Source organism: Micrasema longulum, unplaced genomic scaffold (genome assembly GCF_059751315.1).
Source record: "Micrasema longulum isolate JH-2025_06_02 unplaced genomic scaffold, ASM5975131v1 h1tg001642l, whole genome shotgun sequence".
Lineage (NCBI taxonomy): Eukaryota > Metazoa > Arthropoda > Insecta > Trichoptera > Brachycentridae > Micrasema > Micrasema longulum.
Window position 1 is genome coordinate 135,480 of NW_028278821.1, and position 27,629 is coordinate 163,108.

The following is a 27,629-nucleotide window of genomic DNA, read 5'->3' on the forward strand; positions in this document are numbered from 1 at the left end:
CAAATGTCACTTGTACGCTCAGCTAATTGCATTTCATTTGACACAAGATGATCGAATTCGATTGCTGTAAATGTTTATAATGCTGCATTATGGGTGATTATGATTAGCAAACTTATCAGCAGAAAATGATAAATTCATGCGCGTTTGAAATGTGTAAAAGTCTGATTTTTAGTTCATTAAGTGAAGTTTCGCCATTCAACTGATCATCTTGTTACACGTCTAAGAAAACTTTTTTACACTCCAATTTCAGGTACATGGCACTAAATTTCCTCTTTATGAGATATTCAAAATCCTGAAAAAGAAAATGGATTGGAGATAAGTCTGCCTCATGCATTGTTAGAGCTTTTGCTTACCACGCATCAGGTCCCAGGTTTGATTCCTGGCAATTTTGACACAAGACATGCATTTAAAAGGGTGATTTTCACTGCAATATTTTAAAGTCACTGGACTGGATCTTAAGCATAAGACTGGTCATCTCGCCTTCATGTATAAATCAAAATATGCTGCAATTGAAGTACCAATGCAGTGTCCTATGCACCACTACGTGTGGGTAGGGAAATTATTAGAAATCTTGGCATCTGCAATGACCTAGCATAATTCTGTTAACATAAATATACAGGCATGGCCTGCACTTATTTCACTACCTATATGTACCTTAATCATAAGTAAACTTAATATAACTATTTCATTCACAACAGTATTTGAGAATTTAAATATTTCATAACATGGTACACAGTTAAATTAAATAAGTCAGAGAAATATATAAAAAGTTGCCACACTAACATTTTATTTAAAAAATAAACTGTACCAGAATTTTAATACTAAACTATGTATGTAATATGTTTTTCAAAGTTCAGCGTTATTTGGCACCATAGTAAAAAAATATATCAATAACATAAACTAACAATAAGTTATATGGGCAAAGGAAATTAAAAGGTACCACCTGCCTCTTACATTATGTGTTGGAATATCAATGATTCCTCATTTCTTCTTTAGATCGTTGTCACTTCTTTCGTAGACATGATGATGAAACAATCATAAATCATTAAGGATATTCCTAAAATATGTGATGAACTAACACAAAAATTAAACTGAGCAACTGAATAACACTATTGTTAGTATTTACTAACTACATAATTAAATCGATACAAGACTTATGACATAAACATAAAATAATATTATAAAGCTTGCCATGAACCGTTTTAATCTAAAATAATCAAAACCTTCTCCAATTGACTTGTCTTAGAATTGAGATTTGAATGCTAATTAAAAAAATCAATTACATATAACTCAGTTGATATAAATAGCTCCCAAAAGTTTTTTTATTTTATTAATATTTAAAGTCAAAACATAATCTAAATCAGATTCAAAACGTCAGCTTTATATGTTCCTCTTAGAATTAAACTCAATCAATGTTTCAATTCAATTCACGGTGAAGTTAGGAGAAACTATTATATGAAATAAAAATATATGGGTAATTTAAGCTTGATAATTTTTTTCTGTTGTGAAAATAATATTATTAACATTTAAGAAGTCTCTTATGTTTATTTGCATTGTGAAAGTATGGAAGTTAATTAGAGGAAGTTTGGATTATCTTAGATTGAGATAACTTAAGTAATTATTGAGCTCTCTTATTCTATTAAGTGTTTTCTTGCGAGAAATTACACTTCTGAGTATTACAATTAAAATGCCAAGTCCTGCCCGTTATACGGATTGTGCACACAAGTGGACGGTACCCTACTGGGTATTGGCGGTCCCACCATCTTATGATGGATTTGTTTTTATTATACAAGCATTCAAAATAAATCTTCTTGTATACTTCAAAAACATATATTTTTCTTTGGCTTAAGAGGTAAACAATATTATCACGATTTATCTTTGGTTTAAAAATGGTTTGGAACATTGTAATAAAATAGAAGAGGTTACAAACTCAGTCACGAGAATAAAAAAGTTGAATGACCAAAAATAATGTCATTTGAATGGTAAGTAACTACTGTACTAATTGTACGAATGAGAGAAAACCGACAGTCGTATCTCTCATGAAAAGACAAAATACTGTAATTTGGGTGAAAGTGCATAGCGTAATAAACATTTCTCATACTGAAGCGTTTATTTTCCTTCTGCAACATTATACTGTGGCTTCAAATAAAATACATTTTTAAGGTGAGGAATAAATATTATTATTTACGCGGTTCAAGATGTAAATAAAAAAATTATCTTTTGGAAATTACATTTAATATTCCAAACCAATAAACTATTTTGAATCAAATCAATTTGCCATTTTTAAACAGCCAAAATACTGATTGTATGTATTCCACAGTTAATTATTTTATCTTTGGCATTACATAGGTAATGTGATAAAACATACACAATTTATTTTAACAATCACTAAAAAATAAATAACAAAGTATATAACTTAGAAAATAAATGTAAAATTAAATTAAATCATGCAAAAGGCTTAAACAATATACACCTGTGTGAGATTTTATCAATACATATTTAATAAACTCACATCATTGCACAATTTATTATTCGAGATTTTGATTAAAAATAAGATTTTTTTTACATAAAATTTTATAAAACTCGTTTATACATGTCTGCATGTATAATTTAACTCCATCTAGTTTAATTTGAAATGATTTTTACCAAACATTCAATCATTTTTAACTGATTTGGTGAATTTAGAAGCCAAAGTCATTTAAGTGTATGATAGAATGCCCTGTGTTATAGAATTCTCCAGAACAATATTAAACTCATCCAGCGGCTCCAATATCTGCCTAAGAAAAGTAAGCAAACCCCTCTTACGAAGAAAACTGTGTTCCTCGTACATTTCCATTGTTACCCTTGTCATGGACATCGGTACCAACATTCTGTGTAACCAATGCTCTCTGTAAAATAACATAAATAAAATTTATAAAACCATAAAGTTTTTAAAAATATCAGTAGGTACATTTAGGAATCTTTAATCAGAAACTCATAAAAATAATATTACACTGCTTACATTTAAAAAAACATGTAGACCAGTACATATTAGTTACATATAAATTAGAAAATAATTTATTATCCATATATTAAAATTATTGTCGGCCTCGTGGTGTAGTGGTCAGCGTGTTTGCCTGCTATGCAAGAGCTCTGGGGTTCGATTCCCGACATTGTTGATGTGAAATATTTATTTAAAACGGTCATAGTTTCTGGACTGGTACCTGAAGCGTAAGACTGATCATCTTTCCTTCATGTAACAAAAATTATCAAGATACGCTGCGGTTGGTGTACCAATGCAGTGCCATATGCAAAATTAGGTGCAGAAAGGGAATGGTGATGATGATGATTGTTTTTAACACTTATTATTTTTTTCTACCGACTGGTTTCAAAGCTACACTAGCTTCTTTATCAAGGTACAAAAAGACTTGGCTAAAATAATTGTATAAATTTTATGTGTTTTATTTTTTAATGGCTAAAATAATATAAGTGAACACGACAAAAAAACATCTTATTTATCACAAAAAATCATCAACCTATTAATATACATAGACGTGCACTATGGACTAAAATATTTAGTAGTGACAGGAACATGTACCCATAGTTACAAAATCATATTATTTATACGAGGGCTGCATTTGGGGAGGCTGCATATACTACAAAAACTGGGAGGATATCCATTTTCGATAAATAAAAAAGTTTGCGTTTAAATGTTACGAATTGACATTCATTTTTATAGATCTCAATTAGATTCTTTCCTTAAACTCCTTTTATTTATACCCATTTATTTCTATTTAATGTGTGTTAGGAATGCTAAAATAATATTAACTCACATTAATTATGCATATAAAACCGTATTCATACCAGTGCACCAGTGTAGTTTGACATTTGAAATAAATGATACTTGTATTTGAATATTAATTACTTTAAGCTTTCTTAATCACTTATGAACAAATACTTTCCAATGAAAAGTTACACCATCTTTTTTGCAATGTTTATCCAAATCAAAACAAGCAGGCATTTTGGTTTCAATTCTAAATGTCAAGCTCACGTCACACCCAGCTGGCCGTCAAAGAACGACTAAATACACGTTGGGCATCACTGAGCGTTTGAGCATCAGATACGAATATCATTTTTGAAGGCCCAGGGCGCGTCTAGGTATATTAATAGGTCGATGCAAAAAACTGTTTAAATTAAATTTATATACATGGATTGTTGAATAATAATGCAACTAATTCTAAAATATTATGTCAATTCAACGTCATCATAAATATGAAGTTGGTGTAAATTTTATAAAATATGTAATATAATAAAACACAAAGTATTATTATTTAAATATTATTACACAGATGATTTTTTTTCTTTACAAATTACAAACAGAAGAAACCAAATAAAAAAAACATTGCCAACAATTTTTTTCTGAAAATAATTCAAAATTTAAAAATACGTCTTCAATTGTTAATAAGATTTCAAATAAGAAATTCTATTGCCAATAAAAGAATATCAACAGTGTTGATAAATAAAATACCAACCTTAAACTAAGACAGATAAATAACTGAAACTTTCCATCTTTCCCCAAAGTTCGTCCGGCATTATTGATTTCATCCATTAAGTGGCAATAGCATCTCCATATTGTGGTGTGTTCCTGTGATCTGGCAGAGTGTGAAGGAGAGTGGTAACTATAAACTCCGCTAGAGCTGTCACTAGTAGAATCTACACACTCTTCAGATAAGTTCTGTTCAAACACTTCTTTAACTTTCACTGAAACAAATTATTCCTTTCACATTTAAAAAATATTTTTTAATAATCTTATTTATTTTTGAAAAAGTCAATTATTGCGGAGATTGTAATTTTTAAATGAACTTATCAAATTACCAAAGTAGTCCCATATGAAAAGGTTTCTTCCGAAAAGTCGGCTGGACTTGAATCCACAAAGGAATGCTTGTTCTAAACATTTTACTAAACCATTTTCACCACAAAGCAAAATGCTAAGCGAACTGACATCTTTCTCTCTTTTGGATCGATAATGCCATTTGACAATTGCATTTACACAGTCACCTGAAATAATTTAAATGAAAACGGTACGTCAATTTATTGCAAAACATACATAAATTCAATCTATAACCCTTTCATAGTATTTTTTAAATGCATATACTTTCTGCCAATCATCCCCCCTGGGGTTAAATTTTACAAAAAATTAAGTCTAAAGCACAAAAATAGCCTAAATGTCTGCTAAATGTGTAAAAACATCTAAATGTTTTCAAATACATACATAATTTAGTGAAAAAGTTTTTAATATTTTCATTATGTTGGTCTGATTCTGTTTTTCAACCAGTGTTTGAATGTTTTATTAACTTAAAATAAGACTGTGATAGTAAATAAACTCGCCAATCATGTGCTGTACTGTAGATGGAGATAAATGTGTGGTGTGTGGTCCGGCAGGACTAGCCGGGGCAGGGGAGGGGGCCCCCCTATCCGGGGCCCTGTCAGTCACCCCTCCGCCACCCCCTCGCCTGTCGTTGTTATTGACAGGCTGCGCTACCAATAGGCGCTCTGTAGAGCCATCGTCCACACCACGTCCCAGCCAGCGGTTGCAAGGAAACCTAAAAATATTAAGAAGAAAGAAAAAATTTTTACAAAAAAGATCATTATTACAGTCTGTCAAAAGAGTAAAAAATAGTCAATATTGGAACTATAACTAATTTTAATGCTGGTTTCACCAAATTATAAGTAACTTGATTTGTGATTGTTTACATATCACACTTAAGCGATGGGAAATCATACAATATAAAATGTGCGCACGCATATCACCACACACACTATTTTGCAGCGCACAATTGAGCGCTACAAACACAGTGTTCAGCGCTACCTAGCGGGTGTTTTACTAACTAAATTATATATTGTAAAGTGAGCTTCAGTGTGCGGTATTAATCATCATGTCTCGATGTGTACCGATGAAGACACGTTTCTAATTGCGGCCCAGATGTTATTAAATTACGCAGACTGTTTTTCGTGTTTGCAATATGGTCATGAGGAAGAATGACAATATCCGACAAAAGCCCTCCATATAATTTGCCAAACTCACAGTGAAAGTAGCAGAGTTAAATTTGATTAAAAGAAGAGAAGGGGATAGTTACAATCTGTAAAATGTTCTGGATAACATTTTTAAGCTTTGAAAATCCCTTTTTTAGCCTGTAGGCATATATTCCAAATTGTGTTTCAACCGGTAGAATACTCTTACCCTTGATTAGCCCGTATCGAAAATAAATAGAATAAAACACAGGATTCTGAACAAAGTGGCGTTATTATTTTTTTTCGACAAAATGATGGACTATCCCATTTCTCTACCTGTACCGTTCCTTTATAGTATATTTTGTTATGATTGTATATCTTCCGTGCGCGGGAAAAAGGGGTTAAGTCTAAAAAGTTGATTTTTCAGGAGAGCCAATCAAAGTTTTTAGTGTGTCTAAAAATTGAGAGTATTTTTTTTTTCACATACTTATAAAATTATTCTTGACATTGTGTGTTTTTTAAATTTTGCATTTAATTTTATTTTTTACACGACTTAAGTCTTTTGGACCACAAAATCGAAAAAAATTCTGATAAAAGTATGACTTAAGACTTTTTGAGCTGTAATGCAACGATTGATTAGTATCAATAACTTATGACAAATACACCAAAAAATGGGCAAAAAAAATAGCTTCTTAACTGTATACTTAAATCATTTTGACCATTTTATGACTTAAGCCCCTTTTCCCGCGCACGGAAGATATAATGGGTATGTAAATAAATAAATTGTTTGCATGTATCATACCTGTAAGCATGGCCAGTTACTTCATTCCGTACATAAATATTTTCAAGCATCCACCGAGGAGATAACCCAGAATTGTCATGGCCTATACGCAATGTTGTTAGGATACCCAAGTTTTTGTGCTGAAAACAACGTCAAAACTTTTTATATTTCTAGACTTCAATATTCTTCTATTAAACTGCTATTATAATTAAGAATTCTTCTCTGAAATCAGAAAGTAAAATGTTTATCTATGTAAGCTCGTAAGTAAACCAAAATAACTTACATGAAACACAAATTCCATGGTATTTCTAGGAATAGGGATTTGCTGAGTTTCTCCATTAGTTCCTGATAGTGCCACCCAACAATTTGCAGTAGTTGCACTTGCTTTACGAGAAGGTACTATGACAACTCTGTATGGTAACTCTGGAAAGTTTTTATTATTTTTTTGTGACCACATTACATCAAATTTATATCATTCATTTTCAGAAAAATCATGCTACAATTTTGGTCAAATGGTAGCACTGAGGATATACCTTTTTTCAGATTAGTATGTTAGCATAAACAAAAAATAGACCTTTTTACAACAGTAAATTTGCCGTCCATCTTTCAAAAAGGCATATCTCGAATTTGTTGATTTTACAGGAGACGACTGTCTAAGAATGTGCTTGGAAAATTTTCACCTTTAAAAACATAAAAAAAATAATCTTACTGTATTTTGCCAGTTTAAAAAAAAAATATTTTAAGACAGTATGATGCCCATGTATTCCATAATTATTACTTAATTTTTATTAAAAGATAAGAAAAACTGTTTTTTTATTAAAAAAATATCACTTACGCCATGTTTTACTATAAGATACGTCAGTTTGTTAGATATTAAATCATCGTAAAATGACAGTTACACGACACATAATTTGAAGAGCATCTCAAAATTGTTTTGAAATGTTTAAGTACTTTAAAAAATACAATAAAAACCAATTTTGGTATCCAATAAAAATAATGAAAAAACTGTATAAAAGGAACAAGTAGTAAGATAGTTAGTTGTCTTTTACTCATTTTTTCTTTAAAAATACTAAATTTTTGAATAAAAATGTGGAAAAAAAATCTGGAGCAAGAAATCAAAATTTTTCAAAATTCAATGAAATTATCTGTAATAAAATAACGGTCCACAACGGATTATGGGCTGTTATTTCAATGCGGTCAATTTCTATAAAAATTGCGATGTTCGACATTTCTTATTACAATAATGTAATCATTCGATGAAGATATTTCTTTTGTCTAAAAAATAATTTGGAAAATAAAATTAGTGAAATTTGTACAGAATTCTACCCTGCAAATTAGCACATAACTGGTGATGTGTTTTTTGAAATTGTTCAATTGTCCAATGTAATTGCTGGCAGGGTAGAAAGTCCATTTGATTAACAATTTTGTAATTTTCTTTTGAATGCTTTGTGGAAAATTAAATCCTTGTATAATTATTATAATAATACATATTGTAAATTTTAAAAACTTGGTTATTTGGCATATTTTAAAGAACCTTTTTTAGTATGAGTTCAGGATGAAGTTTTACAAGAAATAAAAAATGTTTAATTTAGAAAAGGATGTTTTATTTGAAGCTTCGTCTTGACCGCAGTTCACATGGAGTTGGAGGGGTATATTTTGGTATAATTTATTCTGGTATGTTTTATTTGACAAATCTAGTCGGTGGATGAGAAAGTTCGGGAGGGTGTTTTGTCCCCAGAATTTTCCAATCACAGTCCATTTGTATGAATGACAAATTGAAATAAGAGGACTGCCTAAATGTTTCCTGGTGATATTTTATAGTTGGAATAAAATAAAGAAGCCTGTTTGAATGGATTGTGAGAATGCATATAGGCAATGCGACCCCATTCACAACTCAATTTTGCCAAAAAACGAGATACACCTTTTTGAAAGATGTACGACAAATTGTGTATTTTTCTGTTTACTGTATGAATTTATAAATATTTTTTAGTCTACTTACTTGTCATTGGATAGGTATTTGTAAAGCAGTAATAATCTACAGCATTTAGTGTCAGTAAATGGTATAGAAACTGTTCTCTCTCTTCTTCACAGCGCAAGAATGATGTTCTTTTATATTGTGACTTCAGAAGTGCTGTATCAGCACATAATGTTTTCAAATGGCGAGAGAGTAATTTTTTTTCTAGGGACAATCTTACCCAAGCTCTAGCATATCCGATTTCAGTTTTTATATCTGACATAGCTTGTATATTCCTAAAAATAAATATAAAATTAGTAAAAAATTGCATTATAATTCATATTTTAAAATACTATTGGATCATGCTGTAGCATGTTGTTAAAAGGGAGAATAAAATTACGAAAAATGTGTGAAAAGATTGTATCAAGGAACATGATCAAAATGATGGATTCCTTAGCAAAAAAAGGACATTTAAGATTACTAATTAATGCTTCAATGGATACTGCCCAAAATCAAAAGGAATTATTCACGTCACAATAAAACATTTGAATAAAACGAGAATGTAAAAGATATTTTTGGTGCTTATTTCAAGTTTATACCTCATATCGAATGTCAAGCTCTCTGGCAAAGGTCTGAGGGGAACGGGATTTTGTGGTTTCCTTTCCAATGTGCTGGACCCACTGCTTAATCTGTCCCTAGAGCTATCTCTAGAACTTGCTCGAGAACTGTCGCGAGACCTATTTGGTGATTGAGTTTTCTGACTTACAGACTCCGACTCCAGGGCAACGGATGATAAATCTTTACAAATAAAAACACAACAGGAATTTAAAAAAAGCATATATTCTATTTTGATTAATTGGCATACCAAATCTCAATTTTAAGTTAATAATATAAGACAGTAAGATGCCCAGTTTACACTAGTTTATTTATTTCTTTGTTAGTTTCAAGATGAAAAGTTGCCATGAAAAAAAATATTATTTGAACAGTAGGTGGACATGTTATTTATTTGCCTATTATGAAAAAAATAAATGTAATATACAAACAACATACAGTCGAGACGTTTCCTCAAGACACACCAGGAAAGAGCTGGTGTATATGCAGCATGTAAATAAATTCAAACATTATATTTAAATCAATAAATCAAACATTTAAAAAAAAAGTAATGAGAAACATTTGATTAATCTGCTTGTAAATTGTATAGAAATTATTCGATTCCCGAGAGTGTTTTTACACTAGAATATTTCATAGTCTGTGGACTGATAACTAAAGCGTAAGACTGATCATCTTCCCTTCACATAACAAAAATATATGATCAAGATACTCTGCAATTGGTGTACCAATGCAGTGCTCTATGCACCATTAGGTGCGAAAAGGGAATAATGATGATGATGATGATTATTATTTTGTGACCTAAGATAATAATAACCAAGAAATTAATGGTACGCAAACCTATCTGTAAAATTAAGGAGGGCTCCACAGTTACTTAGTTAGTATTTAAAAACTACACCAATTTTCGTTTTTTTTTAAGACAATCTAATTTTTAATATAATGGTGCTGCATATAATTTATTATACGAAACACTTATTTTTCAATGATTATTTTTGTGCCCAAATTTTGTCAAAAGGCGAGACTAAGGTCTATTTTAAAGTAATATTTACTTAATATTACTCAATTGAAACAAATAAATTTTTATTACAAATGAATACAACTTCTTTCCACAGTATGTACCTACTAAAAAAGTTATACTGTTAAAGACTTGGCGGACAAATAAACTTCTCATGTAACTAATGGAATGATGCTTACCTGGAGTTAGAAATTTGGGATCTATGGGCTTGGATGTATCATTACATTGCTCTAACTCCTGAAAATTACTGAGGTGCATCCACAGTGCGGATTTTCCATATTTGTGTTGCAAGCCATGAGACCAGATTCTCTCCAGTAAGTCACACAAAGATGCTATCATGGTATTCTCCTCAACACCGACAATAGAAACTTCCACTCCGAGGCCAAGATCAACAGCTTCCGTTCCCATTTTTTCCAACAACATTTTTTTGGTTTTACTTTTGCAATCCTACAATAGATGTGACGCAAATAATGAATGAATATATGTAATTAAAACTTTAATAACATTATAAAAATGATGACTATTTTATTCTTAACAAATAAAAAACTTAATTTTTCTGTAAAAAAAAGATAATGGTTGCAAGTTGACATACATTTGTATAAATCTCAATTTGTTAATTGAAATGATAAATTTTGAAGTAAATGTTTCAATTCTTACACATACAATCTAATTAAAACTAATGTCTAAGCACCCCCGATGACAAACTATTATTTAATAGTTTATCGGGACAAAATATATTTTTTTAATACTTTGTGTTCTTTTTATAATGTATTAATATTGTAATAATGTGTGTATTTTATTGAATAAAGACTATACAAATAAAAAAAACAATGAACATTTTTACCAGAGGTTTTTATGACAGAAGAAAAGAAACCAGTCAGAAAATTCTTTAACAGCCCAAACAGAATGTGACGGGTCAAAGTTTTAAATATCCTAGTGAAGAAACATTGACGTGGACCTAGTTTGGAGTTGAACATGAGGGTTTAAATTGGGAAAAAAGAATTCTTCATTTGGCTATCATCCCTTTGACCATCAAAGTATACATATTTATTAAATGATTCTATTATTTTGTAAATTTGATTATGTCGGCAGCTAAATTTGTATAATTTATATCTGATTATTTTTTATTCTCTTATTTTTCTATTGCTATTCTTAATTGTTTTATTTGTAATCTTTCTTATTTATTCTTCTGGATTGTTATTCTATTGTATCACTTGTTAATTATTATGGCTTAACACGGGCACTGTCTAAAAAGCCATAATTTCACGAATTTGTAAATAAATGTAATTTGAAACGAATAAATATATCTTTTTTAATTAAAAAATAATTCAAGTTTTTTTAATAAAAAAAAATATCTGATGTCTATCCTGATGAAGTAGTTGTAGCAGTAATTTTTTTAACATTCTATTCTCATACATATTGTGCTGTATAATTGTTTGCACCACAACAGGCGGACCTAACAGAATTGATTTACAGGCTTGACATATCACAACCTGGAACCCTCATCCACAAGGCTGGATCTTAGATATCATAACTACTTTATTATGATTTTCAAATATACAGATGGTAAAAAGTAGTACTTCTTCATTATTTTTGCTCATAACATAATACGATAAATTCTCAAAAAAAATACCTTGAGTAATTTTTCAACAAATGTTCTATTGTTCTGAGCTATCGCAGCAGGCGTTGATTCAGTGGACAACTTTCTGCCAAGTTCAGCTTGAATATTGTCCATTGATATTTCTTTGGTTTGCCATTTCATAGTTCCACTCCTCACTCGCCGTAAACTATTTGTTCTGTGAACAAATTTGTTAACAAAAATCAGAATTTAGAAGTGGTGGATAAATTGTGAAGATCCGTTTTATGAGCAAATAATATATAACTAAAAGTGGAACCAAAAAACGTGTGTATTAAAAATGAAAACAAATGTTTTTGGTAAACAGACGCTAAAAAAAGAAAAGAGAAAATGTATGTAAATTACTGGGAGTTTCTCATTACAATCCTGTTATTGTTTACTCTACAATGGAGTATTGAATACTTTAAGCAGGAATAAATAAATACTAATAGCTATTTTTGATGGCTGACATCTATTTTGAATAAATATTTTTTATGGCTGATATTTAAATCAAAATTGAGAGCAAAGGTATTTGTTAGGCTTTGTACACTTCAGTTCAATTCCCGCTAATTAATAATTATGTACTTATTGGTTTAATCAATGAAAAGCCATGGTCATTGTTTCCATAATAATTTAATTACTAGGCTAAAGTTGTAAGCAAAAGAGATACCGTATATATAAAAATATTGATGATATAATAATTTTAACGATTATTGTTTTCTAGAGAGATTTTGCTTAATTGGTTTACTGGCTGCATTCTATAAAATGTTTAGTTATTAAAAAAAAAGTTTATTGAATTTCCCCTATTTTGAACTTGAGGATGTGATAATGAAAAACACGCAACATACAAAAAATATGCATGCTTTATACTTACTACACACAAACACGTATTACTAAATACTGTAACAAAACACCTGAAAATAACATCCACATGCAATAGAAGAGAATATAATATAAGTAATCTATCCATCACATTTCAAATTCTCTAGAACAAATAAATTACTTGAGCTGTAATAATAAATTGTATACGGCAGAAGTAAAATAATACACTAAAAAACGAGAATTTCTAATCCCATGTCCTCCAATGTCAGTTGTTTTAAGATTTTTTTTATTATTATTTATTTCATTAATATATTATGCATAAATATAGAACAGTATGTTTTTTAAAAAATCGCAGTAAAACCCTAAAAACAGATGCTGTGATAGGGTTTTATTTAATGTGACAGTACATACAAATATTATGTAGCACTAGAATCCATAAAATCTCTAAATGGCTGAAAAATTGTAGAACAGTTATTTTCCCCAATTTGATAATAGTTCTAACAAATAATCTGTTTTGTTATCATTCACCAATAACTGGATGGGAAATAAATCAAATCTTTAACATGTAAGTTTAGTTTGTAAACCTTGAGATGTCTTATGAAAATGACACTGTATAGGTTATCTATAATTCTAATAACAGACAATTATTTTTTCTCAAAATGCTATCATATGTGTCATCTCATGTAATTTAAATAATTGTACATACCTGAATGTACTCGTAATAAAATAAGAAAATAAAAATACATTTTGATTTATCAATAGTGTTTATTGCAAGTATTGCAAATTATTGGTTATTAAATATAATATTATTTGTATCTCCTCCAACAATTACAATAACCTTTTAATTCATTAGCTAGTAAATAACACAATATTATTAAAGCAAATAATTACTGTGATAATAATGTTTATTTAATGACATTATATAAAATATCACCAACATAATAAATAATAATAACAAAATACATATGTTCTTTTTTTAGAGGCATCCATACGAGATTTGTTTAAAGAATCTTTTAGTTAAAAAAGAGTTTTAGATATACAAAACACTTAACAGATATAACTAATAAAAAAGAAATCCTCCCAAATTAAGGTTACAGAAGTAACAATATGTTACTCTTTGACAGATGGAAATACACACAATTACTAATATTTATATAATAATGATTTTAAAAATCATTTTTTTGCTATGTCAATTTTTAAAAACAGATTTATAAAAAAACAATGCTATGTATTATTATATAATAACAATATTAACTCAAGCCCCATAATTTAAAAACTTAAAAAATGGATGTAAACAGTTATTGGCCCAAATGCCACTGATTATATTAAACAATAATTAAAAATAGATACAAAATATTACATTACATACAAAAATGTAATCTAAATAAAACATCTTTTAATATCTCACTAGAAATGTTAATAAATTTACTTGATCATCAAATATTAAGTAAAGCTACAGGAAATATCTCTTTTTTGTTTTTTTTTTATTGTTGTAACAAGTAAAACTGGCATTTAAAACGCAATTAAATACTGGGCCAGTACAAAAAGTAATATTTTTTTCAAAATATTAATATCAATATTTGGCAATATGTATTAGAAAACATTTTTTATATTGAAAATACATATTACACTGTGGTTAGCCATACCATTTTTAAAATACCCTTTAATTATTATTTGTTTCTACCAGTTTTGTTTTGAGTAAGCCATTTTTAGAAAAAACTTAAAATAAAAAGTTAAAATATTTCAGGTAGGCAGAGTATATAATGCCATATCACCCTGTCTTTGCATACAGATCTCGGTTCCTCTACATTCATCATTCTACGTTTCTACTTACAAATATAGTATTTGTAATTGCAAAATTGATTAGCTACCTGCTAGTGGGTAGTGGTTCAGAACACACAATTTAATATTATGTTTAAATAGTTACACAGATCTTTTCACCTTAATCCTACCATATCCTCAGTACATAATACATTAGACTGCAACTTCGACTAGTCTGATGATCAAATTATGTCATAATTTAATCAACTAAATAGGATGCCAACATGGATTATTAAAATTACTCTACAGAAAGATGCAAGTGAGACGGCTCATTAAAATAGAGTTTGAAGATCACATTAAATTTCAAGTGATATTGGAAAATTAACCTCGACAACTTTTCTCTCCATTATTTTGATTGATAAATTGCTAATTTTTCTGATTTTTATGTACACATGTATGTAAAAACATAAAATATAACATGCAATAATATTTTCAAAGAAATTAAATTAAGCTAATTGCTAAGTATGTATGTAGTCCATTTTTTTTAGATAATAACACAGTTCAACTATGTATTGCTGCATGGACTAATTTAGTTGTACAATTGAAGTGCAGTAGTTATAACAGTGTTACATAGACTGTGCTTTATATACAGGTACACATTTAGAAATAAATATATATTATATTTAAATAATGTATATTCATATTTATGTGATGATAGGAAGAAATGTATTTATTTGTACATGTTAAGTTTTAATATTTGCTTCTAGAAACATACATAAATATTTTTTAAACAAAAAAATATTAAGCAAGTAGGAATACACATATATACAGTAAAGAACTGGATTTTTAATTGTTTGAATTTTGTCTCGGTTGTGTTGTTATTATTATTTTTTAAATCCAAAACATACTACATGCACTTTTATTTTACCAATACCTCGCATTAATAAAGGTATCCGAGTACCTCAAAAATTAATAAGTAGCTATATTTGATCATAAGATAAGGATAAATGTGAGATTCAAACTTTTGAACTAGCTACAAAATATTACCGGTCATTTAGAGTCAAATAAATTAATAAAAGCTAAAAAGTATGCAATTGAAGATGATAAGTAATCACATACATATTTACATTATTCAACCAGATTCATATTTCTCCAACGAAAGTTATTTAAATCATATTTTATTGATAAAAAAAGATATCATACATAGTGAGCATACACATTAAACAATTATTTACACCTACATTGAGTACACACTAGGGTGGATCGATCGTATGGAGAAAAAATATATATAATTATCGAAACTGCCCTATGCGGAAAAGATGTTCTATAGTATGTAGAATACGGGAAAAATTAATTATTTTTAATGGTAAGATTTGCTGCGAGAGGGTTGAATTGTAGAAAAATGTTAAAAAGCCGTTTTTTAGTTAGATGATTATGGAGATTAAAAAACAATTTTTATGATATTTTAATATCCATTAATGATAATTACTAATTGATAATTATATACTACAGACTCGCCCCTTCCCCAAACCCTTTCAAATCAAACCGTCAAACTGGTTCAGATTATTTAGATTTATTTCAACAGAGAGGGAAAAGTTTTCGAGAAGAAATTTGGAAGTCTAGGCATTTACAGGGCTTATGACCTGTCATTGGCTGGTTTAAGTGGCCACTTTACACACTGTGTAACATTCACCATTCTGCCCATGTTTGAACATCCACATTTCCTCAACTCTTCCATCTGTTGACTTTTGTGAAGTGGAAGAGCTGAAACCTTTATCACGTGGGTGAGATTCATCCGGCTGAACCAAATCACCTACTAGGCAACGCCTGGAAACAATTTTCCAATTTTTATACTTCTTCTTTTACCATTGGTTCAGCCGGATGAATCTCACCCACGTGATAAAGGTTTCAGCTCTTCCACTTCACAAAAGTCAACAGATGGAAGAGTTGAGGAAATGTGGATGTTCAAACATGGGCAGAATGGTGAATGTTACACAGTGTGTAAAGTGGCCACTTAAACCAGCCAATGACAGGTCATAAGCCCTGTAAATGCCTAGACTTCCAAATTTCTTCTCGAAAACTTTTCCCTCTCTGTTGAAATAAATCTAAATATGAACAACTCCCTAGGGAGGAAATCCAGCCAGTCTGCAAGCATTTGGACATAATCAAACATTGTTGGTTCAGATTACGCCGCGCGGCTGTCAGGGTAGCATGAGTGACCACTGCTCCCGCTAAATAAATTACGATCTATTGCGTGAATTGTGTAAGTTAACGTACTTTGAGCAATTTTGCACTATGTCAATGTTAAGAAAAGACATGATTTTCCCTATTTTTGGGTCTGGTTGAGATATGCCGCCGAATATGCTTCCTACCTAAGAAAACGTAATCCGGTGCTTATTTTGGCATTTAAAAGAGAACCGATATAAAAAAAATATATCAACATCATGTATAGAAATTGTTAAGAAGTTAGAAGACATCTGGAAACGAGCATCAATCCCAATAATTAAACACAAGAGTATTTTAAGAAAAATATTAGCATTTCACGTCAAATATCACACTCTTCTTAAATCTTATAAACCAAGAAAAGACCTTAAAAGTTATCGCAAGCAGATTGATATGGAAAGCGAATGCTTTATTTGATATATCTACATGTACTTGTAAATCATTTGAAAGTTGTAGCTGTAAAAAAGAACTGAAAATACTAATTGGGCCTTTGGATCGTACAGTTACCATACAAAACACAAAGTCCGTTGTACGAAAGTTGAAATTTGTCAGTTATAAGGACAAAAATAAATCGTTAATTGAAATTTGTTCCAGTTCAAAGAAAAATATCAATAAACGGAAGCGGCGTATGAGTGATAGGACTGACTTTTCAACACAGTCAGATATCATTGAAAACACAGCCCAAATCTCTCAAAACCTCACACCTGAAGTCACCAAATTTCCAGCTGTAGCTAGAACGTTAGATCGGTATGGCGTTTCTGATCGAGCAGGGGCAGCTATCATGTCAGCCGCACTTCAAGATGTTGGCCTTATATCACAAAGCAATGTATTAAACGTTTTTGACGGAAATAAAATTCGGTGTGAGAGAACAAAAACGAGAACCACTCTATCATCACTGCCAGTTATGGCAAATTTTAATCGGTTTGGTTTATATTTTGATGGACGCAAAGACAAGACAATAATATTTAAGACAACAGAAGAAAAATCAAGAGGAAAACACATAAATCTGGTAAAAGAACCTGACTTCGAGTATATTGGTCACGTATCTGTAAATGTCGGAAGTGCTAAAAAAATCGGAAAACATTTATGAAAGTTTTGGTCGGGCATTGATATTGATCTTACAAAGCTGGTTGGGATTGGATACAACGGAAAGGAGATGTTATTTGAAATAGTGAATTAATTTTGAAGCGCCCACTGCAGTGGTTTGTGTGCTAGTTACACGCCAATGAGCTTACATTACGTCATCTTTTTACATATTTAGATGGAACTATAACTGGGCCTAGGAGCTTCACGGAAGAAATAGGAAAATTGTTAGATGGATGCGAGAAACCGCCTATAGTTTCATTCGCCTTAATAGAATGCCATCTACCTGAAATTACTAATAAGAATGATTTAAGCAATGATCAGCTGTACTTAATGGACATTTGTGAAGCTATCAGCTGTGGATATTGCAGTGAAAGTCTGTCGAAGAGAACCCCTGGAAAAATTTATCACTCAAGGTGGCTTACTACCGCAAACAGAAGTCTCAGGCTGTAAGCATCTTACAATAATCCATTCGAAGCTTTAATGACATTGACAACTTTTATTAATAAAGTTTATGCACCTATATGGTTTAATATAAACATAAAGCCATCAAACATCTATGGTGCGCAGCATTTCCATAAATCCATTATTTTATCTCGATATTTGTCCAATGAATTGAAATGTGTAATTGGCCCTGTAATTAAAAGAAACGGATTTTTTAACAGAACCCCCGGAAAAATTTATCACTCTAGGTGGCTTACTACCGCAAACAGGATTCTCAGGCTGTACGCATCTTACAATAATCCATTCGGAGCTTTAATGACATTGACAACTTTTATTAATAAAGTTTATGCACCTATGTGGTTTAATATAAACATAAAGCCATCAAACATCTATGGTGCACAGCCTTTCCATAAATCCATTATTTTATCTCGATATTTGTTGAATGAATTGAAATGTGTAATTGACCCTGTAATTAGAAGGAACGGATTTTTCGGACATCCTGAGAATGTTCTTCTATCAATGCTAGCTGACGAGCGAAAACATATAAGAGCTCTTAGAAGAATAAAAAAATGAAGCAAAATAAAATGGACTTCATTTCCAACAAGTGTCCGACTATTCAAATTACCAGAATCGGAACTTTCTGCGACGGATTATGTGGATTTAATTCAGTGGGATAATCTAACAGAGCCTCCTCTGACAGCAATTTACAGATAAGTTAATTAATGAAGCAATATAATATGACACATCAATCATTCAAGAGGTCATATTACCATCTATCAAGGGGTTTCCCTGTCATAGTCAAGCAACAGAAAGAACTGTAAAAATAGTTACGGAAGCATCTGCTGCTGTCTGCGGAAACCAAAGAAGAGACGGGTTTATTAAAAATTGGCTAAAATCGAGAAAATTAATGCCATTCTTTAATACTAAACGTGATTACCGTCAACTGTAATTTTATTGTTTTTTTGTAGTTTTTATTTTTTTTCAAATTCCGAAACTGCTACATTTATTATATTTTATGTTTTTGCATCTATTTTATTCAAGCTTTTTATTTATAATAAGTATTTTTTTATTTTTCTCAAATATATTTTTTTAAAACACTACCATGAAAATGCTCAAATACCTAAACTTCAACAGCCTCGGGGCAAATTTTCCCTTGACAAAATATTTTTTTGCTTATTTTTCCCTTAATCTGTAGGCCATAGAACATCTTTTTCGCATAGGGCCATTTTGAAAATCCAAAAAATTAGAAATCGAACCACCCTAGTACACATGGAGCTATTTAAGCTAAATATGTCAGAATATTGGTTAAGTATCCTGATATAATCCAATTCCCATATGACAAAATGCCTTCTAAAGAACCCAAATACATTACTAGGTATTATGTAAAAACCCAATAAGTCGATCTTCTGCTTTAACTTAATGGTGAGGAAATATTATTGACATAATAATCTCAATACTAGCATAATGGGTTGATGGATTTTTGAATTATAATTTTTTTTAAATATTGAAAGAAAGCATTTACACGGAATACCCAAAGAACAAAGAAAGATGCAAGAATAGTTTAAAAAAATATTTCACAAATATACACAATGAATTCAGACACAGACAAAAATATATGTAGGTTTAATATATAATATATTTTTACGAATATTGGTGATTGCGTAAAAACCTTAAGATAAACCAATATTTTTAATCTCATTAGCAGTCATGAGGTAAACATATTACTTTGTTTATAAAACGAGCACACTCTTAAAAATGAAAAGTTTCTTTAACTTTCATATATTATATGATTAAATATGAAAAAAAAGCATTATGTTTGTTGTGGTTAAATGATCACAAACATTGGATGAAAACATATTTTAAAAAGCATTTTGTTTTTCAAACAAAATAAGCTAAAGCAATGTGTAAAACATAAATAAACACATTATATATATGTAATATTTATATAAACATCAATCATTGATATGTATATATATATATATATATTAGAGTGACATATTTAACAATTTAGGGGTCCAAGGGTAATGAATTCTAGTGATTTTTGTAAATAAATAAATAAAAAACTATACATTTAATAATTCCATATTTATAAAATTTAACATCTTTTATTTTTGTGGTGGAAACATTCATATAACATTATAATCTTAGCTTTAAAAAGTTGTACTTTTATACATACACAATATTTGACATTTAACTTTTGATATATAATCAGATGCGCAATGTGTCATGAAAGATTTTATAATGTTTATAAGTCATTGACATATTAATACACATAGACATGCCCTGAGCCCTCAAAAATGATGACGCATAACTCATGCCCCAACGCTTAGTCATGCCTAACACATATTTAGTCGTTCTTCGACCGCCAGCCAGGCGTGACGTTTAGAATCAAAACCAAAATGCCTGCTCGGGTCATGAAGGCGTCTAAAAACCTTTCAGATAAACTTTGTAAAAAGGATTGTGTAACTTTTCATTGGTAAATATTTGTTCTTTTCAACAAGGCATAAATAAATTTCATAAATATTTTATTATATTTCTTATTTACAGGGCTGCACTGATAGGAATACGTTTTTAAAATATAAATAATAAATGTGAGCAAATATTTGTTTGGCATTACCCCTAAAATCCAGAGAAAAGAAATAAATGGGTCAAAATTATAAGGAATTTCGGGAAAGAATCTGACTGGAATCCACCAAAAACTAAAGTCAATTGTTAAAATGTAAATACAAACTTTTTTATATGGTAAAAATTAATTATCCTTCAATTTTCGGTAGTATATGTATGCTCGTTGAATGCAGTCCTGGTGTAAATAAAACAACTCAGTATCTATGGGTGCGTTGTCGTGTCACTACTTTTTAAAGTATTTTACTCATGTATTAATATGTCAATGAAAGAAGTATTATATGAACTACATATTTTAAACACTGATTCATATAAAGACATTACGAAATGCTAGATTTAAACATCTCTACAAATATCGAAATGAACACAAATACATAATATGTATTATGTTAATGGTTAAACATTTTTAATGTATGAAGCAAAATACAGAGTGCGGCAAAACAGACAGTGCAGTTTTGACAGGCTGGTACATCCCGTGTGGTGGGGGTAGGAACCTGGGAGTGGTCTCATTGTATCGGGAGGGTCTTGCCCTTTTCAGTCGTTGCCACGGTTTGGTCCGGACAACACCGGGGCTTTGCCGGCCGCACGTTTCTTGAAAATGGTCATTCTGTCATCGCCACCCAGCGGGCCTTTTGGCTGCACTTCAATCTTGGGTGTCGTGATACCGTCCTTCACCGTAATTTAGTTGTGACTTGGGTGCGTACATTAGAAGGAACAGGTTCCACATTAAGACCTACAGGTTTGGGAAGACGCAAAATCGTAAGAACACCCGAAAATTTAACGATAGTGAAAGAAGCTATTGAACTGTCGCCTCAGCGCTCTGCATGGAAGCATGCAATTACATTGGGCATTGCTGATCGCTTACTTCACGAGAGACCTCTTCACTCCCCAAAAAAGACTGTGTGGTGAGCGATTTCCAAATTTGGGGTGATTGGGTAGTATTTTTTTGAGGAGAATGGACGAACCGTGACTGTCAACGCTCAATGTTATGTTTTCATGTTGGAATTTTTTTTCGAACCTTAATTGGAAGAACTAATGGAGGAACAGATCTGGTTTCAACAGGACGGTGCTACAGCCCATACTGCTCGAGTTTCGATGACAAAACTGCAACAGGTGCTCCCTGCACGCCTCGTCTCTGAGGGGTGACGTGGCACGGCCCGCGAGCTCACCTGATTTAAGCTTTTGCGACTTTTTCCTGTGAGGCTATCTGAAGGAAAAAGCTTTTAAACATTGACCTCATACCTTGGAAGAACTTAAGGATTGAATACGGGAGTAAATCGTTGCTATGCCCATTGAGATGTGCCAAAACGCAGCCGAAAACTTGAGAAATCGCCTTCATCCATGTATCGCTGCTGGGGGCCATCATCTTTCTGATGTCATCTTCAAGACTTGATGCGTAAAACAGCATGATGTACCAAATAAAATAAAATTAATCTCATTTCTGTAAGTTCCGTTTTTTTTTAATAGACCTTTAAAACGGCACTGTCTGTTTTGCTGCACTTTGTACAATGTCAGATGAACAGAAAAAACTTTGTTACATGCATTGCCACAGAATATCTACTTGAATTGGCACTAATGATGTCTAATCAATTGTAGAGAACCAAAACCTATCTTAAAAAATAGTTGAGGTTAGAACGGAAAATCGAATATTAATACGTGAATACATACACATTATTGTGACTGTCAGAAGTACCTATTTCCAAAATTACACTATGTTTGGATGACCATAAAGTAGAATTTAACTCCACACTTCATGGTTGATAGTGACATGAACATTGTTTTGTAATGTTTTACACATTTGTTCAATTTATCAAAATAATACTATACAACTCAAATTTAGGTATTTTATCTAAATTTGTTGCAACAGAGAGAAAACATTTTTGAGAAGGGAATATGGAAGTTTAGACATTTACAGAGCTTATGACCTGTCATTGGCTGGTTTAAGTGGCCACTTAACATACTGTAACATTCACCATTCTGTCTATGTTTTAACATCCACATTTCCTAGACTCTTCCATCTGTTGACTTTTGTGAAGTAAAAGAGCTAAAACCTTTATCAAGTGGGTGAGATTCATCTGACATACTCAAAATATTGTTAGGGATTTTGTTTTGTTTTGAAATTGATAAAATCATACTTTAAATATCGAATACGGCATAGGAATCATTCTGCATTTGGAAATAGGTGTTACTTATACATACTGTCCAATATTATCCTGTGAATAGTCGATTTACGGAACTAAAATCTGATTTTTCGTGAATCCAATTTGAGAGTCAGCACATCTTTAAGTAGAAATGTAAGACGGAATAACGCATTTGAATATGAACAGGAATCAAAAAAATGGGCATCAATATTTCACCACAAACATTACCTTAATTATTAGTAACATTAAATTAATTTTCTGTTGATGAAATCTGACACAAAGAATGAACAGTAAAAGTAAACAGCGTTGCCTTTTTCATGGGTATTTTCAGAATCGGACTCCGACCTCTGAATATGGAACTAACTATAAAACCATCTTCAGACTGGAAGATGCAAATTAAAGTTTGTATTTATAATGGTATTCTATCGAGACTCAAAAGACAGGATTTGGTTCTATACTGTTAAAGTGATCATCGGCAGTAGGAGTTCAAGCAATAGGCATGCATTCTGCCGCATGCTGATTCTGCAGGGTGCGCAACAGGAAGGGGCGAGGATGGGCGGGCGAGTGGGTATGGTAGTAGGCGGGGATGAGTTAGTAAGATGAGTTTAGCACCTCTCTCCGGACGGAGCAGGTGCATGTTGAAGGAGTGCAGCATCCAAGAGGGGGAAAGCGCGGTAGTAGGCGGCGCGGTGTGGAAGCAGCTCACAGGGCGGGGTACACTCTGCGGCTGGGCTGCGGACACAGTGGGCAAGCCCTAACACGGGGGCCAGACACGGCTCGTAGCACGATGAACGCACTGGCAAACAGTCGCCGCCGTATCGCTTCCTATAATCAAAACACCCCACCCCATATCACTCAAATATGCAATAAATATAGGAAAAGAACATATTATATGTATGTTAATAATCCTATAATAATTTAATTAATAATCACATATTTAATAACCCCTCGCTTTTATTGATAATGTTCCCTTTGCAGTATGATACTGGACCTTCCTCACCTCACCTCAACACCTTAGCCATGTGGATGTCACCCCACATACCTGGTTTTATTACTGTAGCATTTATTTGTGTTTGTTTTAGATTTAATGAACTAAATCCCACTTAACATTCTTATGCCCCATTAATCACGTTTCCTAATCTGTTCTCGAGACTATTACCTGTATATACGCTAACACTAGATAAGTGGAATAACCACCCACCAATCCTGCTTTAGGTCCCACCACTGATTTATTTATTAATCACGTTTCCTAATCTGTTCTCGAGACTATTACCTATATATACGCTAACACTAGATAAGTGGAATAACCACCCACCAATCCTGCTTTAGGTCCCACCACTGATTTATTTACTTATCACATTTCCTAATCTGTTCTCGAGACTATTACCTATATATAAGCTAACACTAGATAAGTGGAATAACCACCCACCAATCCTGCTTTAGGTCCCACCACTGATTTATTTACTTATCACATTTCCTAATCTGTTCTCGAGACTATTACCTATATATAAGCTAACACTAGATAAGTGGAATAACCACCCACCAATCCTGCTTTAGGTCCCACCACTGATTTATTTATTAATCACGTTTCCTAATCTGTTCTCGAGACTATTACCTGTATATACGCTAACACTAGATAAGTGGAATAACCACCCACCAATCCTGCTTTAGGTCCCACCACTGATTTATTTATTAATCACGTTTCCTAATCTGTTCTCGAGACTATTACCTATATATACGCTAACACTAGATAAGTGGAATAACCACCCACCAATACTGCTTTAGGTCCCACCACTGATTTATTTATTAATCACGTTTCCTAATCTGTTCTCGAGACTATTACCTGTATATACGCTAACACTAGATAAGTGGAATAACCACCCACCAATCCTGCTTTAGGTCCCACCACTGATTTATTTACTTATCACGTTTCCTAATCTGTTCTCGAGACTATTACCTATATATAAGCTAACACTAGATAAGTGGAATAACCACCCACCAATCCTGCTTTAGGTCCCACCACTGATTTATTTACTTATCACATTTCCTAATCTGTTCTCGAGACTATTACCTATATATAAGCTAACACTAGATAAGTGGAATAACCACCCACCATTCCTGCTTTAGGTCCCACCACTGATTTATTTATTAATCACGTTTCCTAATCTGTTCTCGAGACTATTACCTGTATATACGCTAACACTAGATAAGTGGAATAACCACCCACCAATCCTGCTTTAGGTCCCACCACTGATTTATTTATTAATCACGTTTCCTAATCTGTTCTCGAGACTATTACCTATATATACACTAACACTAGATAAGTGGAATAACCACCCACCAATCCTGCTTTAGGTCCCACCACTGATTTATTTACTTATCACGTTTCCTAATCTGTTCTCGAGACTATTACCTATATATAAGCTAACACTAGATAAGTGGAATAACCACCCACCAATCCTGCTTTAGGTCCCACCACTGATTTATTTACTTATCACATTTCCTAATCTGTTCTCGAGACTATTACCTGTATATACGCTAACACTAGATAAGTGGAATAACCACCCACCAATCCTGCTTTAGGTCCCACCACTGATTTATTTACTTATCACATTTCCTAATCTGTTCTCGAGACTATTACCTATATATAAGCTAACACTAGATAAGTGGAATAACCACCCACCAATCCTGCTTTAGGTCCCACCACTGATTTATTTATTAATCACGTTTCCTAATCTGTTCTTGAGACTATTACCTGTATATACGCTAACACTAGATAAGTGGAATAACCACCCACCAATCCTGCTTTAGGTCCCACCACTGATTTATTTATTAATCACGTTTCCTAATCTGTTCTCGAGACTATTACCTATATATACGCTAACACTAGATAAGTGGAATAACCACCCACCAATCCTGCTTTAGGTCCCACCACTGATTTATTTACTTATCACGTTTCCTAATCTGTTCTCGAGACTATTACCTATATATAAGCTAACACTAGATAAGTGGAATAACCACCCACCAATCCTGCTTTAGGTCCCACCACTGATTTATTTACTTATCACATTTCCTAATCTGTTCTCGAGACTATTACCTATATATAAGCTAACACTAGATAAATGGAATAACCACCCACCAATCCTGCTTTAGGTCCCACCACTGATTTATTTATTAATCACGTTTCCTAATCTGTTCTCGAGACTATTACCTGTATATACGCTAACACTAGATAAGTGGAATAACCACCCACCAATCCTGCTTTAGGTCCCACCACTGATTTATTTATTAATCACGTTTCCTAATCTGTTCTCGAGACTATTACCTATATATACGCTAACACTAGATAAGTGGAATAACCACCCACCAATCCTGCTTTAGGTCCCACCACTGATTTATTTACTTATCACGTTTCCTAATCTGTTCTCGAGACTATTACCTATATATACGCTAACACTAGATAAGTGGAATAACCACCCACCAATACTGCTTTAGGTCCCACCACTGATTTATTTATTAATCACGTTTCCTAATCTGTTCTCGAGACTATTACCTGTATATACGCTAACACTAGATAAGTGGAATAACCACCCACCAATCCTGCTTTAGGTCCCACCACTGATTTATTTAATTTTTGAATAAATTTTAAGCATCCATGATTACACTAAAAACAATATTCTGTATGTATTATATGAGTGCTTTCTTGAAACTATAGTTGTGTTCTTCTAGAAGAATGAATCGTGTAGCACTAATAGCAATGTTTTTATTTTTATAATAATTTACCTATACAATTATTTAAATACCTGAGTATTTTAATCCTATTGTCAAAAAGCTCCAGACTGTGATCCACATCTCCCCAGCTAGACATGATTTTGTTATCAACAAAAGTAGCAAACATTTGGCTTTCTAAAAATCTTGAGAGGAATGGTCTGTGGTGCTCCGGTTGATCAGAGAGAAAAGCTGCTTTATCAAAGTTTTGCATGGACTCACGTGATGATAGCCACGATTCTTTATCCTGAAACAAGGAATTCTTTCATTATTATTTTTACTGACATTAAGTCAATGAATGCACAGTCATCAAATACATCAAAATTCAAAATGAGAACCAGAAAGAGCGACATAATGTTGTGTACTTTAATATGTCGTTCAATATCATCCCACGAAAAGTCAATTAACGGAACTAAAATTTGCATTTCGTGGATTCAATTTGGGATCAGCACATCCTTAAATAGAACTATCAATGGACTATTCTTAGAAAAAATGGTACTGTGCTTTCTTTAATAAAAAACATTTAGTGCCATAAACTCAAATTGTTTTTAATGGACTATTTCGTCAGGTTTCTGGCACAAGTTGGTAACTACAAATTTTCGAAAAATGAGATTGATTCATAACTGGCATCAAATTATCTATGTTGAAAAAGTAAATAAAAATATGTCATATTTTATAAATACAAAAAATAATGTTTTATAATATTCTGCTTGTGATTTTATTTAAATTGTTGATTTGGGATGAGCTTTTAACTTAAGAAATGCAATATGCCACCATCAGTGAAATGTTAGTTACCAACT

At 31.8% G+C, this 27,629-nt stretch overlaps 1 protein-coding gene across 3 annotated transcripts in view; it reads right to left on the minus strand.

Moving 5' to 3' along the window:
* Window positions 1–269: 269 nt before the first annotated feature.
* Window positions 270–27,629, minus strand: part of pns (DENN domain containing pinstripe) — a 45,196-nt gene continuing 17,836 nt past the window's right edge. For 2 of the 3 annotated variants that reach the window (XM_088237059.1, XM_088237058.1), the window contains exons 12-23: window positions 26,865–27,076; window positions 23,674–23,886; window positions 11,984–12,146; window positions 10,530–10,797; window positions 9,326–9,524; window positions 8,772–9,022; window positions 7,056–7,195; window positions 6,794–6,912; window positions 5,368–5,582; window positions 4,855–5,037; window positions 4,512–4,740; window positions 1,834–2,888 (exon numbers count right to left, since the gene is read on the minus strand). In XM_088237059.1, coding sequence (XP_088093185.1) covers window positions 2,699–2,888; window positions 4,512–4,740; window positions 4,855–5,037; window positions 5,368–5,582; window positions 6,794–6,912; window positions 7,056–7,195; window positions 8,772–9,022; window positions 9,326–9,524; window positions 10,530–10,797; window positions 11,984–12,146; window positions 23,674–23,886; window positions 26,865–27,076 — 2,382 coding nt within the window. In that variant the 3' untranslated portion in view covers window positions 1,834–2,698. Of the gene's footprint in view, window positions 293–1,833; window positions 2,889–4,511; window positions 4,741–4,854; window positions 5,038–5,367; window positions 5,583–6,793; window positions 6,913–7,055; window positions 7,196–8,771; window positions 9,023–9,325; window positions 9,525–10,529; window positions 10,798–11,983; window positions 12,147–23,673; window positions 23,887–26,864; window positions 27,077–27,629 lie in introns of those variants that run through there. The other variant, XM_088237060.1, reaches the window with a different exon arrangement.